The sequence below is a fragment of the Misgurnus anguillicaudatus genome, chromosome 8 (genome assembly GCF_027580225.2).
Source record: "Misgurnus anguillicaudatus chromosome 8, ASM2758022v2, whole genome shotgun sequence".
NCBI classification, from domain to species: domain Eukaryota; kingdom Metazoa; phylum Chordata; class Actinopteri; order Cypriniformes; family Cobitidae; genus Misgurnus; species Misgurnus anguillicaudatus.
In genome coordinates, this window is record NC_073344.2 from 38989495 (window position 1) to 39011154 (window position 21660).

General features: G+C 36.4%; 1 protein-coding gene and 1 long non-coding RNA gene across 2 annotated transcripts in view; both read left to right on the top strand.

Moving 5' to 3' along the window:
• Positions 1 to 21660, top strand: part of obsl1a (obscurin like cytoskeletal adaptor 1a) — a 101044-nt gene that overhangs the window by 22138 nt on the left and 57246 nt on the right. Inside the window, exons 6-9 of the mRNA XM_073870892.1 lie at positions 17236 to 17496; positions 17757 to 18032; positions 19165 to 19440; positions 19592 to 19864. Of these exons, the coding sequence (XP_073726993.1) occupies positions 17236 to 17496; positions 17757 to 18032; positions 19165 to 19440; positions 19592 to 19864 (1086 nt within the window). The remainder of the gene's footprint in view (positions 1 to 17235; positions 17497 to 17756; positions 18033 to 19164; positions 19441 to 19591; positions 19865 to 21660) is intronic.
• On the top strand, positions 12493 to 14195 carry LOC129446311 (uncharacterized). The gene is made up of 2 exons (XR_012370837.1): positions 12493 to 12885; positions 13295 to 14195. It is a non-coding gene; the product is annotated as an uncharacterized lncRNA (long non-coding RNA).

Here is a 21660-nt window from a genome sequence, read left to right on the forward strand (position 1 = left end):
TTTTTGTCTTGTTTTCAGTACAAAGAATTGTTAAATTAAGATGCATTTTCTTGATCAACAAAATTACCTGAGAAAATAAAGTCTAGTTTTTAGACAAAAATATAAAATGTATGTAAATTTGTGCTTAAAACAAGCAAATAAAACTGCCAATGGGGTAAGAAAAAAATCTTGAAATAAGTTTACTTTTATCTTAAGCACTTAATTCATTCAATTTTCTCACCCCATTGGGATATTTGAAGATCCTAAGCGTGCATGTAGAATTATTCAGCCGATGGGCCACGCTTACACTTCAGTGTTAAAATTTTATTCCAGGTAGTGGCAGCAATTTGCACAAAAAGTATTCGTTTTTTTATTTGACTACTACAATATATATATATATATATATATATATATATATATATATATATATATATATATATTGAAGGCAAAATACAGGAAATACATCAAATCAGTGTTGCCAATTTACCAGTAAGAGAGGTTGTTAGATTACCAGTAATTTACTGGTTAGCGCTATTTGCCATGCGGCTGGTTAGAGGTAACTTCTGCTTTCTCATCGAGTTTAACGTTATTTTGATACTGATGTGTGAATGATATCTTACTAGTAAAACTGGTAAAAAGTCACTGCATGTGTGAACAGCACATTTCTGTATTTACTGGTAAATTAATTCTAGTAAATTCATGGTAATTTATCGAAATTACTGTGTTAAAGAGGCTATTCTTTAGCAGGGTTTTTATAGGTTTGAGTCCTATTCGGACGATAATTCCACTGGGAGGAGGGTAGGACTAGCCTGAGGTTGGCATACTTAAAATTCTAGTCAGAATTTGAGTCTGATACCTCTCCATTGGGCCAGGGGCGGATTTAGTGATTTGGGGGCCCAAGGCAAAACCATGTGTGTCGGGGCCCTATGCGCCCTTTACTGTATTTTCTATCTGTTCATCATCACTAGCTCCATTTCTTTTTTTCTCGAGGTTACCTAAGTTTCAGCCCCCACTGAGGTTGAGATTAATATATACAGTATATATACACTGTCAGAAATAAAGGTACAAAACTGTACCTTTTCTGTCACTTGGGCTGTACCCTTTCAAAAAGTACAGCTTTGCACATAGGGATTTTACTACCTCAGATGTACATACTGGGACCAAAGAGAGCTTATTAGTACCTCAAAAATACATATTAGTATCTCAAAAGGTACATATTGGTACTAAATGTTTACATCTGTACCTAATGGTCCATACAATTACCTTTTTAAAGAGTGCTGCCCCACATATTTTTGCTTTTTTCTAACAATGTAGGTCCTTAAGGTACAGTAATCTACCCAACATTGTATTCTGTTTTGTATTCCTGTACATACATATACATACATACAGCATTGTTTGAATACTATGATTGGATTTTATATTAACCACAGTACTACATGGTAAAAAGATGTGTACATTTATGTACTTTTTTATTTTACTTTGTGTACTGAATTTCTTTAATATAATTTCATTTAATGCCACATTACATCCACAATATATTTTAAATTAAAATACATTGTATTCAAATTAACATAATACGATAAGAAGAAACATAATATGTTTTTAATATAATGCAATCATAGGTGTTAAGAACTCGAGATAAGATAAACAAGGGGGGAAATTTGACTTTATACAGTGGATAGTAAAGCGTCATGTATTGCTTCTGCATTACATTATGTAAATAGTTTTTATATTAATGAACTATACAGATGTCATCTATCAGTTAATGTACACATCTTGGATTTGACGTTCGCTAGTGAAATATGGAAGGGCAAAGCCAATGGATGGTACCATTTTCATATGAGATTTAAATGAGACTAAAGCGATCACGAATTTGTGTGCATATTGGGGAATGAATTACAATCTTTAGTGGCGCTGGGCAGACATTTTGGAGGACTAAAACTTACCTAAAGGCTACTGAACCTGAGATTACACGCTAATATTATATAAACTGTAGGACCTGTATTATTTGCGGCGCATACTCACCGGCACACAATCAGTGTACGTGAACGAGGTAGCGCTGTGTCTGACAGAAAAGAGGTTGCTGAGAGCAGCACAGACCGTGGTGGTGTTTGTGTGGAGAAAAGCGGAGACTTTGGCTACATTTTTGTGTGAATCATCGTTTCTGCTCCATTGGTGTAGCTGCGTTTTATTGTTAGTTTATTTCCTTGCAGCTTCGCTCTTTTAATGCATCATACTCACTCGCTGCTGCCTGCAGCTCAGTGCTCGCTAAAACTTGTTGATTTGAGCATCGCACGTATATGCGGTAGTGCATGGAATGATCCACTCTGAACTATAATGGGGGGCGGATTCGTGCAGACGTAATAATAACGTTCAAACCTTTTATGGGAATATACTGAAAAACACAAAATATGTTTAAATAGAATTCCTAATTAAACAAAATCATGTTAGTCTTCTGGGAATCTTGATGATAACCAGGGGCAAAAAGTCGCAGTTCACCAAGTACACCCCTGCGTTTTGGGGCCCCTTGGTAACGCGGGGCCCAAGGCAGTTGCCGACCTTTGCCTAATGGGTAAGTCCGCCCCTGCATTGGGCTGTGATTATGGGGCGTGTTTCAACTGAACCAGTACAAAAAATACAATACAATACAATACAATAAAATTTTATTTGTATAGCACGTTTTAAAAACAACTTACGTTGACCAAAGTGCTTGACAAGGCAAGGAGAAAAATACAATACGAGAAAACACAGGACATCAGACAAGGGACACAGCAAAGGTGGATGACGAAAGACATCAAGGTATATTAAAAGCTTTTGAGAAGAAGTAAGTTTTTAGGGAAGTTTTAAAAAGTGTCAGGGTTTGGGCAGATCTGATGTGGCGAGGTAGGCTATTCCATAGCTTCGGTCCATAGACTTCAAAAGCACGGTCACCTCTATTTTTGAGCCTGGTTTGAGGGACAGATAGTAGATTGGACTCACCTGATCTAAGTGATCTTGGCTGGGAGACTGGATGAATCAGTTCAGATAAGTACTGGGGAGCTTGGTTTTGTAGAGACTTAAAAACAAAAAGTAAAACTTTATAGTCTATTCGAAATTTAACCGGTAGCCAATGAAGCGAGATCAGAACTGGTGTAATATGGTCGAATTTGCGTTTACCTCTGAGGAGCATTTTGGACTACTTGGAGACGGTTTATGTATTTCTGAGAAATACCGATATATAAGGAGTTACAGTTCAGTCTTGCTTTCATTTAAACTCAAAAAATTGCCAGATAGCCATTTTTTAAGTTCATCCAGACAGTCCAATAATGGTTTTAAAGCAGACATGTCATCACGCTTCAGAGGCAAGTAAATTTGGGTGTCGTCAGGATATAGGTGAAATGAAACCCCATGATTAGATAGAATTGAACCCAGGGGTGACATATACATTTTGAAAAGTTCTGGCCCAAGAATTGAGCCCTGTGGAACTCCGGATCCAAGTTGCTTTTTGGATAAGCTCTGTTGCCCAATGCGAACAGAAAAGCTTCTGTAACCCTCAATTTCCACCGACTGCGTAAAGGCTGCGGATCCGCTGCGGAACGGCGGCGGAGTCAATCGGTTTCCATTCAAGTCAATGTGTGTATTTTCACTGACTGCGTTCCGAATCCGTCACAGCTCCGGCCATCCGCAGCCCTCCGGCACAAATACGCAGAGCTTCTATTTTTGACGGATGCCGGACAGCTCTGCAGGGCGGAGCCATGAATTTATTGCGTGATCATACCTGAATTCACGAGATCTCGTGTTGGGATCTGGGCTGGTTTGTAATAACGTCATAATTCAACGTCATAATGGGCGTAGACAGAACTAGATATCGCGCGATCTTCATGTGAATTTGCGAGAACTCACGGGTCCTCGTCACTTTAGCACGCAGCCGCTCTGCAACAAATACGGATCCGGTGGGTATTGACGGACGGCCGAGTGCGGAGCCGTAACGCAGCGGAGCCGATCTGCAGCCGCTCCGCAGTCGGTGGACATCCAGGGTTAGACAGGTATGAGCAAACCATTCAAGAACTGTACCCATTAATCATATACATGATTCGAGACGAGAGATTAAAATATTGTGATCAACCAGATCAAATGCGGAGATAAGGTCTAACAAGACCAGTGCAACAAATTGCCCTGTGTCCATGGTGGACAGGATATCGTTCATGACTCGTAAAAGTGCAGATTCCATACTATGACGTGATTAAAAACCAGATCGGAATTTCTCGTTAATATTACCATCATTTAAAAAAGACTGGAGTTGGCTCAGAACCACTTTTTCTAAAATTTTTGATATAAAAGGGAGATTTGAAATTGGGCGGTAGTTACTTAAAGTTGTGGTATCCAAACTAGACACTAGACTTTTTAAGTTTAGGCAAAACTGAGGCATGTTTCAGGCTGTTTAGGAACAGCACCAGTGTCTAAACATTTGTTAATAATAGACAACAAGTCAGGCCCTACAACACAAAAAAACCTGCTTAAAAAATTTAGTAGGAATCACATCCTGAAAGCAACAGGTAGTTTTTAAAGTTGAAACAATCTCAGTGAGAGAATCAAGAGAAACAGGTTCAAAGACAGACCATGTAGAAGAGAATAAGGGCACTTCAGGTGGCTGATAAAGAGAGAAAGGCATTTGAGATCTGATCAGTAAGATCTTCTCATTGAAATGAGTCGCGAATTCTTCGCAGAGGGAGTCAGACATTTCCGGAAACTGATTAGTAATAGGATTAAGAGCAGATTCAATTATTGAGAATAAAACATTTGGCCTATTACTGTTTTTCAGAATCAACTCAGAAAAATAATGGTTTTTAGCAGCTTTCGCAGCTTGCTGAAAAGCAGCAAGGGAATCTTTTAAAATTTCATAGGAAACATGTAGTCTGTAGTCACTAAAAAATGCCTCTGCACTCAATTGGATAGACCTACAACCAATCAGAGCAACCGAGTGTGTGACGTATGTTGAAATGGCGTCTGTTGTTTTGCAGCCTGAACTGCTAGTTATTTCGCTACAATGAGACTAACATTATGATTGTACTGAGTTAGCGAACGTATATCGACACCTACTACGTTTACAACATTTTATTCATATCATGACTTTGTGAGTTCTCTGTATGACTGTAAGTCATACCGTCAGACTATCTCTTCTGTTTACACGGCACGGAAGTGAGGCTGCATAAACTTCATTGTAACTTTGAAGCATTAAATCTTCAAAATACACGGTCATTGTTTTCTTTCTTTCTTTCTTTCTTTATTTATTTTTATTTCGAACAACAAAAAAATATATATAAAATAAAAATAACAAAAATAAAATAAAATATGAAAATACAATAATTGAACATACAGTAATTGCATTACCACATAAAAAAACAAAATATCCTTTTACTTCATGTGTTCGAAAAGGAGCGGGATGAAGCAAAAGCTTATTTTTTTCCCACCCCTTAAAGAGCCATTCAAAAATCTATTATATTTCAAATATTTTCTATAGTCTATATCTTCCTATTACAATTACAACTAATTCCCCCTATTTTTAAAATATGAACCTAATTTACCTTTAATTCCAAACAACCCATCACCCTTTAAACTTAATAACCAATCTTTTGACCCGCCCTCACAATCACTACTGTTCATCCTCATAACCTTCTAGTAGCTTGTTTTTATACATCTTTTTAATCTGTTTAAAGTTTCTACAATATTTAAACCCCTGCTCCAAATTATTCCACAACCTTACCCCACATATAGTCATGCACATACTTTTTAGAGTAGTTCTTATGCTGATCTTTTTAAAGTTTACTTCATCTCTCAAATTATACGCACCCTGCCTCTCCATAAACATGTACTGTAAATTTTCTGGAAGTAAATTATTTCTTGCTTTAAACATAAATTGTATCGTCTTAAATTTAACCAGATCAATAAATTTTTGTATTTTTGATTTCAAGAATAGTGAGTTTGTATGTTCAAGATATCCTACCTTACTTATGATTCTGATTGCTCTCTTTTGTAATGTGCATAACGATTGTAGGTTGGTTTTGTAGGTATTTCCCCAGATTTCCACACAATAACTTAAATATGGTACAATGAGTGTATTATACAGAATATGCAATGATTTTTTATCCAGAATATGTCTTGCTTTATTTAATATTGCTATAGTCTTTACCAATTTTGATTTGATGTGTTTTATATGTGGTTTCCAGCTAATTTTTCTGGTCTAAAATGACACCTAGAAATTTAATTTCATATACTCGTTCTATATTAATATTATCAATTTTAAGTTTTACTTCAGGTTTAGTATACTTTCCAAACAACATAATCTTTGTTTTAGCTATATTTAATGATAATTTATTTACATCAAACCACCGTTTTAATTTAATAATTTCTTTTGTTATCGCCTCCATAAGCTGCTGAAAATTGTCCCCCATACAAAGAATATTTGTATCATCAGCAAACAAAATTAATTTAAAAATATTTGATACTCTACATATATCATTCATGTAAATAATGAAAAGTTTTGGGCCAAGGACCGATCCCTGTGGTACTCCACATGTCATGTCCATAAATATAGATTTTTGATCACCAATTTCCACAAATTGTTGCTTCTCAAATAGCTACTTACCCAATTCAATCCGACTCCTCTGATCCCATACCTCTCTAATTTCTGTAATAAAATGTCATGATTTATGGTGTCAAATGCTTTCTTTAAATCTATAAATATTCCTTACACATATTTTTTAGTATCTATACAATTTGTTATTTCCTCAATTAATTCCATTAAAGCCAAAGATGTTGATCTGTTTGACCGAAATCCATATTGACTCTCTACTAGCAATTTATGTGTTTCAATGAAATCATCCAATCTTTCTGTAAACAGTTTTTCTAGGATTTTGGAGAATTGGGGCAGTATAGAAACAGGCCTATAATTTGTAAAAAGGTGTTTATCCCCAGTTTTATATACTGGTATTACTTTTGCCACTTTCATTTTATTTGGAAATTTACCATGTTGAAAAGACAAATTAGCGATATGGGTTAATGGTTGTGAAATTTCCTCAATTACTTTTTTTACTATAATCATATCGATATTACTCCAGTCCACAGAAGATTTGTTTTTACAATTTCTTACAATATCTATTATCTCTTCCCTTTCCACTACTTTAAGGAAAATCGAGCTAGGATTTCTATTCCAATTTACTACATCCACCCCATCAGTATTTTCTGAATCATTTATTTCTTTTGCCAGATTTGGTCCCACGTTTACAAAAAATTTATTGAAAGCATTAACCACATCTTCTTTGTTGCTTATTATCTTATCTTTATCAAAAAAATATTCCGATTCCAATTAATTTATTCTTGTACTTTTTATATTTATTTTCTGCTTCTGGGGTACGATATTTGATAAATTGTCTATAAAGTGTGTTTTTCTTCTTACAGGCATTCAATAAACCTTTTGTGATCCATGGACTATTTGTTTGATTACGTTTGTTTCTATATTGTTTTACAGGACAGTGTTTATCATATAATGATGCAAAGACATTTAGAAATTCATTATATGCTTTATCAACATCCTCCTCTTCATATACTCCACATTCCAATTTTGTTCCAGTAGTTCGTTCTTAAAAGCATTTATACTTTCTGCCGTTCTTACTCTTTTGTATGAAGTGATATAACTACTGTCATTGGATTTCCTATACTTACAGTGATAAACAATAAAAACAGGTAGATGATCACTAATGTCATTATATAATAGTCCACTCTCTATATTGTTATCCATAATATTTGTAAATATATTATCAATTAATGTAGCACTATAAGATGTGATTCTACTGGGTCTACTAACTGTTGGATACAACCCCATGCTATACATTATATTAATAAAATCATCTGTTGATTTATGCTGTTTTGGATTTAGTAAATCTATATTTAAGTCTCCACATATAAACATAGTCTTTTGGAGTGTTTTTGTGAATAGTTTTTCCATACAATCATTAAATATTTCAATGTTTGATCCAGGAGTTCTGTATATACAACTCACAACAATGTTCTTTAACTTTTCCATGCATATTTCTATTGTAATACATCCCAACAAATCATCAACAGCTATTGTCATACCCTCCACCACCTTATATTTTAGACTGTTATGCACATATATTGCCACACCTCCTCCATTTCTATTCACTCTATTTCTATAATTCAGTTCATAGTCATCGATCTCAAAATCCACCCCTTTATCATCATTAATCCAGGTCTCTGATATTGCTATGATACTGAATAAATTCTTTAATTGTGTTAAGTAATCTTTAATGCTTTGAAAATTGGCATATAAACTTCTACTATTAAAGTGGATTATTGAAATATCTTGCAGTAGTTGGAATTTTTATTGAATTGTTCATCTGTATAATAGCTACAACTGTTATTAATATTAATAAGCAAATTATTTTCTGGATCAATATGATTTTCCATGTCTTGCATTTTATACTCAGTATATACAAAATTTTCTAGTTCCGCATTACATAACTTATTTCCAGCCATTGACATAGATTTTTTAGTCATATATGCATATTTGTCTTATTTCGTTACTACTGGGTTTCTTGCATTACCTTACTCGTTTTCCTTACTGATATTTCTCCAGCTCCTCCAGATCCCTAACAACTAGCACTTTGGCTTGCTCTGGTGATCCATTCGTCTTGATAAATACTTTGCAGTTGGCTGTCCATGTGGATTGTATTTTTTTCTGCTTTCTAAGTAGTCGGGCCATTCTGGCAATGTCAGCGTTTTTTTTGGTTAAATGTTCGTTCAGATATACATTCGTGCCCTTCAGTCGTCTTCCTTGTTTCAACAGTTCAATCTTATGCTTCCTGTTTGTGAAACGAATTATTATGGCTGGTTTGTCAGTCTTGTTTCTCCCGGGGAGAGTATGACAAGCTTCAATGTTGTCCCTGTCCAACTCAATCCCCGTTGAGTGTAGGAACGCCGTCACTTGTTTCTCCACCGATGTAGCGTCTTTCTCGGTCGTCTCCCCTTCATTCAGTGTCGCCACCGCATGGGCATAAGAGCGTGGTTTAACCACCAACCCAGTGAGTATGATATCATTCATTCTAGTATATTGTTCCAGATCGGCCACCCGATTTTCCAGCGATATAATCCGCTTGTCTTTCTCAATGTTTTGAAGCCTCAGAGCTTTAACTTCCTCCACCAAGCTCATGATGGTTTTCTGTTGTTGTCTTACAACAGAAACCTCCTCCGTCAACATGTCGAGTGATCGCTTTATATCGTCGACCTCCTCCGCCTGTGCTGGATACTTTTTAGGAGGCATGGCATCGTTTTCTCAACGCCAAACACAGAAACTTCAACAGTTCTCCTAGTTGATTAGAGCACACACTCAGCACGTCGTCTCAACCGAATGCTTTGAAAGCTTAGACTCGGGATTCCAAAGCATAAGATGATTTATAGCAGTCATAAACTGTACTCTAGTTGTTAGTTACCTGAATCGGGCGGCGCCGATTTAGTTTGTTTACTTACCTTCAAATTCTTCCCTTAATCCACTTCGGTAAAATTGTCCAAAACAAATTGTTTTCATAAATCCCAGAGAGTCCAAGGAAATAGAATATCCAAGCTGAAACCAAAATGATTCAAAATGACCTCATAATCTCGTTTTCTGAATTACGATATAAAAACTGTAAACAATAGTTCACTACCAGACAATATGGGAGCTGTTCCACTTTTAATTTGGGTATTTTGTTTAGACAAAAAACATGGAATTTCAGCTGTTTCTTAAATGAACTTCATCCACAGGGTTCCGAAAAGGAGCTGGTAACGACCGCTAGTTATATCCACATTGTTGTGCATGCGGAGATGCAATCCCATAGTAGGGATGGCAAAAACATCTTTCCGATCAACAAATGCCTTGATCGTGTTTCTCTGTTTCTCTTTTAAAGTCAATGCACTGTCGATATCTTGTGGAATAGACTCGATGGCAGAATCGTTACATCTCAATTCTCCAGTGGCAGCCATCTTTGTTGTAAACGGATTCAACACAAGTGCTCTTTGATGACGTGGTTGATTACATTTCTGTTGATCATCTGTCCATCATCGCATAAAGCCCTCACTGACACTTTAATTGGTTCAACCAGCTTTGGGTCGAGCATAGTTGCGCAACAATGGAGCGACACCAAACCTAACTTCCCGACCTGAAATGTTGTGGGCGGGGCCAAGTTCGGCTGGCACCCAGGCTAGGTTAGGACGATTCCAAAGAGTATAGAAGCACAAGAGGGGAAACTCTCATTCGTTTTTGGCAACATTCACTAGGTGGCGCTTCAGTAGCGCGGCTGCCATTTTGGAATAAAAATTCTCACAGCCAATCAGTCCCTCCAGAAAAACGCGATTGTGCGATCGCGCGATATATTGCATAATCAGCCAAAGTCCGCATATTTATCTATTCTTTCTATTGCCATGGGAACGTTATGAAGTGACGTGATTATGTGACGTGAACATCATTGCAGCTTCTGCAAGTTTCCGCAGTTTTTGCAAGTTCCGCAATTTCCCGCAATTCCATCGCATAAATTGCATAAATATCCCGCATATTCCATCGCATTTTTTAAGAAAACGTGCCGCAAAATCGAGGATTTTTGCCCGCAACAATAACAAAAAAACTCTGCGTTTTTCTGGAAGGACTGGCCAATTTATTCTTAATTCATTCTCAGCGAATCTCACAGCCAAATCAGAAGTGCAATAGTAAGTTTCTTAAATAAAATGTTGTTCACTTGCTACACCTACACCACGAAATTCTGTATTGTATTGTCTTGTATGTATGTGTTGTGTTGTTGTTGTTGTTATCAGTTGTGGAATCCAATCATTAAATAGATACACATTTAAGGTAGTTTTTTCTTGCTTTATTATGTAATTCTATTTTATGCTACTTTACACATTTACTATAATTATTAGTTACCAACTCCACAGGTATGAAATATATTTTGTACATATTAATCCCCTATATCCCACTGCAAACATGATAATCTTATGCATTATGCATCAGGGGCGTCGGAGTGGGGGTAAAACCAGTACTGATTACCAGGGCCCCAAAGGAAGAGAGGGCCCTTGAAAAGTCTAGAATATATTATGGGGGTGGGGCATGGGGGCCCATCAGGACTGCCTATGCATAGGGCCCCTGTTATGCATTGCTCTGTCTGTTATCCTAAAACTGTGTTTTTTTTTACTTAATCCATTTCGAGCAATTCAGATGTATATGTGTGTATATGTGTATATATATGGAGCCAAAATATTATGTGTGGATGAGTTTATGTCGGTATGTTTGTATGTATAAAAGTGGAAGACTTGTCTAAATATCTGAAAATAAGCTGTAAAAAGGGATTAATGATCACTGGTCTCATTGTATGTTATTCTGTGTAATCATCATTCAGTTTGAATTTGATCTTTTAATGTACAAAGTAGCTGGTATTGCCATCACTTCTGGTTGACACCTGAGTCGCTTTCATTCCACAATGGCGGATTTCAATTCAATTCAATTCAATTTTATTTATATAGCGCTTTTCACAAGTGTTAATTGTTGCAAAGCAGCTTTACATGAGAAGATGTAGAGGAGAACACAGAAAATCAATAGATAATATAAGAAGTAGAGATAGCGGCTAAGGTTAAACCGTACAAGCGAGCATATGAATAATGTAACGTATACAGTAAAGTGCTAAGTTGGCTGACTCTCCCTGGGACGAAAAAAAAACCCTAGAAAAAACCCAATGGGAAAAACTCCTAGAAGGACAAAAACCCTTGGTAGGAATTAATATATATATATATATATATATATATATATATATATATATATATATATATAGATACGGTAGGGATAGGAGGCGGGTAAGCGGATGCTTTGTTAAAGAAGAATGTCTTAAGTTTAGATTTAAATTGTCTGATATTCGAACATTATTTGGTAAATCATTCCAGAGCTTAGGGGCTAATTAGGAAAAGGATCTACCACCTTTAGACACTTTTGATATTCTAGGGATAATTAAGTGACCAGAATTTTGTGAGCGCAGTTTACGTGATGGATTGTATTCTGATAGTAGTTTTTTAATATACGAGGGCACTAAGCCATTTAAGGCTTTGTAGGTGATTAGTAATATTTTAAATTGTATGCGATAATTAACTGGTAGCCAGTGTAAAGATGCCAGAATTGGACTGATGTGGTCATACTTTTTAGATCGAGTAAGCACTCTTGCGGCGGCGTTTTGAACCAGCTGTATCTTGTTTACCTGATTTGCATGGCATCCCCCGAGTAACGAGTTACAATTGTCTATTCTAGAGGTCATAAAAGCATGGATAAGCTTTTCTGCATCTGATGCAGACAGCATATGGCGTATTTTTGAGATATTTCTAAGATGGAAGAATGCTGTGCGGCAGACGTTGGCTATATGACTATCAAAAGATAGATTCTTAACCGTGGAAGATGGCACCACCGTGCAGCCAGAGCCGGATTAAATAAATGGACTCCACTAGGCAGGCTGCATTTTTTGGGCCCCCCCATCGAGGTTATTTATGAATTGAAATCTGAAACTTACCAAAGTTACTAATAAAAGTGAATTCACATTTTACATAGCCTAGTCTTTGCTTACAAATTGGTTGTTTGTATACCAAATTAAGTCATGTGTTCTATATTAACCAGTCTATCAGACCATTTTTTGCTAAATGTATTATTTATACGTCATTACACGGCTCTATTAAATGCTATTAAATTATCCTCACCTTATCCATTGGGAGTGTCATTGTTAAGGCAGTAGTACCAGTAAATAACCAATAGGTGTCAGTAATCCGCGGGAGAGCTTCGCTGCATATTTCTCTTCAAGATTGAGAATCGCAACGAAATCCTCATCGAGCAACAGGTCCACTGAGGTAAAGTTCCTCAAAACACTGGTTATTTATGTTTCAGTTATATGAATTATTTTATATTATGTATAACAGTTTTATCTCGAAGTAATGGTAGTGCTAAACTCGAATGTATCGTTTCTGAGGCTGCTAGATTTTTCTTTACGCTATTCACGTTTGTGAAGTGAATTTAAAGCACATATTGCTTGCATTTGACTTAGTTAGCCACTATCCATTGGTTTTGTTATCATGTTTGGTATCTAACGTGATTTTTGTGGGGCTTAAAGAAAAAAAATCTTGACCCCGCTAGCTCTGCCATTGCAGTCATGAATTATTATGCAAGGAACTGTTTTTTTTGCCTCGTTATTATACGCAAACATGCCTTATATAACGTAGGGAAATTATCGTTTGTCCTTTATTTATTTATTTTTTGCAGCAACCATGTCTGTGTCCTTAAAGGAACTCTGTCAGGTACAGATTAGAACTATGAACTTGAAAATCAACCATTCTGATGACTGGCGTCCCCATCCGAGTCACCACCTCAGACAACAACAGTCATAAACTCACAAACACAAATACACTCAGTAATGGGCTTAATAAAGAAAGACTTAACTATGATTTTATCTGTGTTAACCTATGATATCAGTTATTGATGTATTTTAAATATTTACGTATTACTAGGCTTATCATACATGCATTGAAGTTTTAAAATGTATCTAATATAATACTGTAATTAAATTGAATGTTTTGGATACCACCATTAAATTATTTTGTGCATGTAAAACACAAGCAGCAATGTTTTTATTGAATTCAATTTTGAATTAAATTGAATGTTTTGCATAACACCATTAAATTATTTTGTGAATGTTAAACACAAGCAAATGTTTTATTTATTGGAGATAAAATGGCTGTTTAATTAATATAATACTTCTGTTTGTTAGGCACTAACAAGTGAAAATAGTTAGGTTTAAGTACATTTATTAAAACTCAATAGCTGTAATGCTTCTGTGCAGAAGGAAGCCCGTGAGCCACGAAGGTAAGTTTGCGAGCAGATTCATTTCCACTTATTAGACAGCAGTCCGCTCATCGTGTTTTGTATTGCATCACTTAAAGATCGTAAACCTTTAAAATCGAGTTTAGTAAGATGTATACTACAGTCAGCTTTGGTTAACTATTGAAGCATCGTCTTTAAGGCTCAATGTGACCGCAGTATTTGTTGAACACTGCTGGCAGCGGCGACGTCTGTGTCCGTACCATTTTATCAATGAGAGCATAAGTTCGTATCTCTCTGCTCCCGAGCCATAAAGCTCGTCTTTAATTGAAATAATGTTTAATAACTTAAAAAATACGGCGTTTTTTTTAATTTCCTGAAAAATAATGGTTTTGGAGATACGGGGATCCCGCCCGACAGCGGCGAAATTGTAGATGGGACATTTGTAAAAAAAAAAAAAATTCCCCCTCTGTCTGGGCCCCATCCCGCCAATCGGGCCCTAGGCAGGTGCCTAGTTTGCCTTTGGGTTAATCCGGCTCTGCGTGCAGCCATCTATGGGCAACTTGCAATCTGACATATTATGTTTGTAGCGATTCGGTTCAATAATAAGTATCTCTGTCTTATTGGAGTTTAGCATAAGAAAGTTATGTGCCATCCAGTCCCTAATATCACTAATGCAGTCTGTTAGCTTAGAAAACTGGTGGGTTTTGCTAGGATGCGACGAGATGTAAAGCTGGGTATCATCCGCATAGCAGTGAAAACTTATGTTATGTTTCCTGATAATGTCTCCTAGAGGTAACATATATAACGAGAATAGGATAGGGCCTAGAACTGATCCCTGAGGTATGCCGTGTTTAACGGGGGAGTGATATGCTCTTCCTCATTTACATAAACAAAGTGATATCGATTGGTTAGATACGATCTAAACCAGGCTAACGCCTGACCACTGATGCCAACATAGTTTTCTAGTGTACTGAGTAAGATTCTGTGATCTATTGTGTCAAAGGCTGCACTAAGGTCTAGTAATATAAGGATTGAGATTTCACCACGATCGGATGTTAATGGGAGGTCATTTGTAACTCTAAGCAGCGCTGTCTCTGTGCTATGGTGGGGCCTGAATCCTGATTGGAACTTTTCATATGTATTATTTTCTACGAATGTGCGTAGCTGGCCTGCCACTACTTTTTCTAATGTTTTAGAAAGAAAAGATAGATTTGAGATTGGTCTAAAGTTATTAAGATCTCCCTGGTCAAGGTTTGGTTTTTTAATGAGCTGTCTAATAGTTTGAAAGCTGTTGGAACCTATCCTAATTCTAGAGATGAGTTAAAGATATTAAGTACCGTGTCTGACACTACATGAAATACCTCTTTTAGTAATTTTGTGGGAATGGGGTCTAGTATACAGGACGATGATTTGGATGACGTTACTAATTTAGAGAGCTCTTCTATTGTAGTAGGTTTAAATGACTCAAGATGTTCGTTTGGTAATCTAGTGGAAAATGTACTATTGGGTAGAGTGGTGGCTGCTTGCGTAGTTTCTATGTTTTCCCTAATAAACATTATTGTGTTAGTAAAGAAGTTCATGAAGTCATCACTATTGTGTTGGAGTTTACTATTGGTTTCTGTTTGTTCTTTGTTTCTAGTCAGTTTCGCAACTGTGCTAAATAGGAAACAAGGGTTGTTATGATTTTCTTTAATAAGCGTACTGAGATAGGTAGATCTGGCAGTTTTAATAGCCTGTCTGTAATGTTGAACACTCTCTTTCCATGCTGAACGCCATACCTCTAACTTTGTGCTTCGGTAGTTTCTTTCCATTTTTCTAGCGACTTTTTTAAGGGCTGCAGTATAATGGTCATACCATGGAGCTGGCGGTTTTTCTTTGATTCTCTTTTTTCTAATGGGAGCAACGGCATCCAACGTGCTAGAGCAGACGTTGTTCAGGTTTTCTATTATAATATCCAGATCTTCACGGTTATCTGCTACATGTTTCAGTTGAGACAGGTCTGGAAGAGTGCTAATAAAGCTATCTTTAGTGGTGGAAATTATTGTTCTGGCTAATCTGTAGCATGTTGTAGACTGAGCGGTCCTATCTAGTAGTATTGTGTATGACACAAGGCAATGGTCTGAAACGGCATCGCTCTGGGTTGATATTTCGATGTCATTAATATTGAGTCCGAGTGACAGAATTAAGTCTAATGTGTGATTACGAGTATGCGTGGGCCCTGACACATTTTGTTTAATGCCGAGAGAATTTAGAACATCCATAAACGCACGTCCTAATGCATCTTTTGGATTATCCACATGGATATTAAAATCACCAACGATAAGAGCTTTATCTACAGTGACTGTAAGCTCAGATAGGAAGTCCGCTATTTCTTTAAGAAAATCTGTGTGGTGGCCCGGAGGCCTATATATGGTAGCTAAAATGAACGAAAGCCGCTTGTTGTTACGATCAGTTATTTCCATATTTAACTGTTTTATTTCAAACGAATAAAATTTTAGGTTGGATTTATGGTTTACTTTAAATATTTTATTGTATATTGTAGCTACACCACCCCCTCTCCCTTTTAGACGAGGAACGTGTTTATAATAATAGTCTTGTGGGGTGGATTTGTAGGGCTGCTGCTGGGCGCTGGTGTTGCAATGGAAGGTTCTATTGAGTTTCCCTTCTTGTGCTTCTATACTCTTTGACGATTCTAAGGGCCCATGCACTTTTGGGGCCCCCAGAAATCATTTTTATTAATAACAGTAATAGTAGTAATTTAATACAAATTATAAGTATGTAGTTTAGCTCTAACCTTGATCAAACTCACCTGCCTGGAATTCTCTGGTTTTCCTGAAGACTTTGCTCAGGTGTGTTTAATCAGGGCTGGAGTTAAACTGCAAGAAACTGGATCTTGAGAGCCGGAGTTGAGTGTTGATATACAGAATTTACTTTATAGTTGTTTTTTTGTGATTGATAAGAAATCTAATTCTTTCAGCAAGTGGTGGAAACCCATACATATTGTACAGGGTAGTAATAATAAGAGATGTGATAACTTACTGTAATTATTAACCAAGCTCTTAGTATGAATAAAAAATAAAAGGGGGCTAGGACAGATCTTTGTATAATACTGAGCCAACAAGGGTTTAAAGAATATAACATTAAGATGTGTCTTATTACAATACTCTCTGGAATACTTAATTATTGTTGGTTTATTATGCCATACAGCAGTCTGATTTTATATAAAGATTGACTGTTCATTCAGGCTATATTTACCTGAGCTACTGACATGTTTCATGTAATAAAACAACAAATAAACTATTTGTAATGAAATCAGTCATTATTGCAAAATAAACCAGGGTGATCCTGAGTATTTTTTTTCATATTATGCTGTCTGGTCCCAGGTCCAGTGATCAAAGTCCCTCTGAAGAATGCTGTGGTAAACGAGGGAGACGATGCTGTATTCTCCATTGAGCTCTCAACTTCCATGATTGGCACATGGTTCCTGAATAGCACACAGCTGCAGGACAGCGAGCAGTTCTCCATTGCTCATTCAAAGAACCAACACATCTTACGTATCCATCGGGTGCATAATGTGTATGATGGAGCTGAGATCACATTTATTGCTACTGGTGTACGAGATTCAGCAGTCCTGCAAATCAAAGGTCAATATTGTAATATTATGACTTGAAATGCTTTAGGTTAGTCAAAAAGAGTGAATAAACATTTATGTTTAAATATTGAAAAAAAATTCTACCATTCTCAAGTTCTGACAATTAGTATAACTTAAGACTTTGTTGAATACTTGGATAGATCCACTAGTCATTATACAGTACAGTATATGTCTAATGTGCACAGTATGCCAAAATGTGTTATACTGAAAGAAAAAAGCCTAACACAACATTGTTTCTATTTTATTTTGCAGCAGCCGAGGTAAATTTTTTACCTCTTTCAGAGACAGACACTAAGAAGAACATTGAGTTGGGAAACCCAATTGTGCTGTATTGTGAGGTGTCCCACTCCACGGCCACTGTTCAATGGTTCAAAGATGGACAGGAGCTTAATGTAAACGAGAGGCTAAATATCCAATCAGATGGTTTTATGAGGAGGATTGTCATTCAGTCAGCAGAATACTCTGATTCTGGAGTGTACACCTGCAAATCGAGCAAGGATATTCTCACATTTAATGTGAATGTTGAAGGTAAGATCATACATAAACATATACAGATGCAATATTTATTTTCTCTCAACTATGTTTGAATTGCTAAAACAAAAATGTTTTAGTTTAGTTTGTGTTTAGTGACTGCTTTAGTGTAAATAATTTACATTACATTTATAGAATAGTAGACTGAAAAAATTATTCATTCAATTTGCTAATTTTTTTTAAGGTAAGTGGTTGCAATCAATTTATTTAAGCTACATCTAAAAAAAATAGAAAAAAATAAATAAAAATCTTTTGTTTAAATAAAGCTTTTTTATTAAATTGAATAAATAATTTTTTTCAGTGGACTTATCATATTTAATAAGAAATCTATAATCTATAAAAATCTATAAAACTATATGTAATAGAAAACTACTTTCTTGCTCAAACGTTCACATCAACTCTCGGCACACCCTTAGTGACCCACTCCATGTTTGAGTGTCTATCAGAAGCAGAGAGGAACAAGTCTATAGCGGCTGGAGAACCCATAGTTCTCCATTGTGAGGTGTCAAACCCTGAGGCGGAGGTGTGCTGGTTCAGAAATGGAGAGCCTCTCTTTTCCCAGAATGGAATAGAAATCCAGACAAATGGGAACATGCGGACGATGATCATTCATTCTGCGGATTTTTATGACTCTGGCACATATAGCTGTCAGTCAGCTGATGATGTAGCTGTGTTTCAGGTGGACATTACAGGTGACAGGAAACCTACAAGTCAAATTTGTGTCAATCAACCTTATGTTTTTTCTTTTGTCCTCTTTTCTTCCCTTCCAATTCACTACTTTTTCCTTTTCTGAGAAGCAAAGGCTGTGTGAACCTTCAACAATTAAACTAAATAGCATCTTTTTGTTCCCACAAACCTATACTAAATACTGGGACCCAATGAGGCCTTTGGAGCACATCAGTTGCCAATTTCACACCTAGGCATGACATTTGACTTTACTAAAATATTCTCTTGACAACTAACAGATTAATCTCTTTAAAAACAGGCACTATGGAATCACAATGCATGTAAACCTTCCATAATAACATCATTTCTTGATTATTTACTGAATGTGTTAAAATTTTGATAATGCTCATGACATGAGTACAGTATTATATTTATGATTTACCTGAAATTATTTTTCCATCAGGTCCACCTGTGTCATTTAAAGAGGTTCCACAGGAAGAGAGGCAGAAAAGTGCTATGGAACTAGACCCTGTGGTTTTGACCTGCGAACTCTCCCGACCAGATCCACCTGCCTGCTGGTTTAAAGATGGAGTTGAGGTTGTTCAGTCAGACAACATTACCATTCAGGCTGAAGGCACCATGCGTAGACTGATAATCCGTTCAGCCGAGCTTGCTGATGCTGGGACATATACTTGCCAAGCAGGCGGCACTGGCATGTCGTTTTCTGTCAACATTAGAGGTAAAGTAGAAAATAGTTATGTGATCAAACAATTTACGAAATACAACAACTGCTGTCAATGTCTAAAATTTAATTTTACTATAGGGAGTCATGGCACACTGATATGACAAAAAATAATGTAATCTGATTATTTTAACTTGTTTACATCCAGAGCCTCCAGTTACAATTGTGGACCCCAGAGATGACATACATATAGAGCGATATGTCTTGGAGGAGATCGTCCTGAAATGTGAGCTCTCTCGTTCTAATAAAGACGTTCACTGGTTTAAAGATGGTCTAAAGCTCCAGGAGAGTGAAAACATCCATCTCAGTGCTGAAGGCCCGTACAGGATGGTGACTATTCTCTGTGCTTCTAAACGGGATTCTGGAGAGTATGTGTGTGACACAGGTGGTGATTCAGTTTTCTTCCAGCTCATTGTCATGGGTAAGTACTTACAACAATGGTTTATAAAATTAACCCTGAATTAAGTCCTGTATGTTTAATGCCCTGCTCTGGACATTCAGGTTTAGACTTATTGTTAATGTAAGGGGACCAAGCAACACAGAATAAAATCAAACATAACAATTTATTAACCAGGTAGGTAGCACATAATTCAGAAGCCAATTTACATTCCAATTCATATACAAAACAAACGAAAAACCATTGCATACCTGGTAAGGAGATGGAGATCTGGTTACAGATTCCTCAAAATAAAATAAAAAGAAACATGATGGTGTATCAAAGATACAGCATCACGGGGGTGCATTTCTAGATATAGAAAGTCCCGTCTGAGTCTTCTACACATCTCCTTAAATAACCAGAGAACAAAGCATATAGGAGTTTGGTACTGCCCACATGGAAAAAACATATATAAACATATATGTTTCAATATAGGTTTGATATAGGTTTTACATATATGTGACATATATAAAATTGTCCGTTTTCCTATATTATATGTACATATATGTTTATATATGCACATATATGTTAACCTATATATTGGTAAAATTATTAAAATCTGTAGCTGCTAATAAATTAAACATAAATAAAGTTCCAACCAATGACAGTCTGCACCTGCAGGAGCCAGGATTCAAACCTCCAACCTTCCGATCAAAAAAACAAAATCCAATCCCATACGCCACAGTTGGGATTCGAACACCCAACCTTCCGATCATTAGACAACTCGCTCGCATCAGACATCATTACCTTTCTCATTGTAATTGCCATACACTCTTAAAACGAATGTGTTAAAATAACACATCTAATGTGTTGTCCTTAACTTAACACAACTCTGTGTTATTTTTGTGACAACTTACTTTGTGTTGTTTTAACACATCTTGTCCCTTTTCTTTATTTAAACTCAAAATCAAGATGGAATGACACATAGTGTGTTAAATAGGATTAACACATCCTTTCATAGAGTGTAGTTAAATTCCATTAAATGCCAACTACATGTGACACAAATTTCATGTGTTTGCACGTACATAAGTTCTTGCATTTTTTTGTTAGTTCTTAGTTATTGCCTTGATAATAGAAAATATGAGCTGGGCATGTATGACATTTGCCAAAGTGAGATATGAGCTACAAAATGACCAGATCCTGCTTTATAGGAGACATAACTTATAGGGCTCATATGTGGATATAAAGAAGCAATACAGGAGACCTATATGGCCTGTATATGCACATATATGCACCTCAATTTTGCATATATGCAGCATATATATTATCATATATGGGCATATATGCTGTATATGTGCAGCATATGTGACCAGTCACGGAAAGTAGGGACAAAAGTCGGATCTGGGGCATTTTGGGTTATTCATAGATTCTGAAAGCAGATTCTAAGCTTTCCAACGATGTGTAACACATGGAAATCTGATAAGATTTGGAGAAGTTGTGGCCATTTGAATGTAACACATTCAAGAAAGAGAATGCTGAGAAATTTGAGAAAGAAAAAAGTTAACACTTTCCCTTTTCCCTGGCTGGAGAGACAATGGGGCTCATTTACATCTCATTTAGCTAAGCCATACCCCCTGTAAAGCCGTTTTGAGATACAGAGGTTCTACCATCATATGTAGTATTTTATTACAGAAGTCCGAATGACAAAATGCAAAAATAAACAGGACTTTTAACGTTACCTTTGCGGGGATCACAAGTCGAATCCAGTCTGTTTCAGATGTGTGAATCATCCAATGATTTTTGTCCACAAATGCGTATAATCCGTGAAATATAGATATATA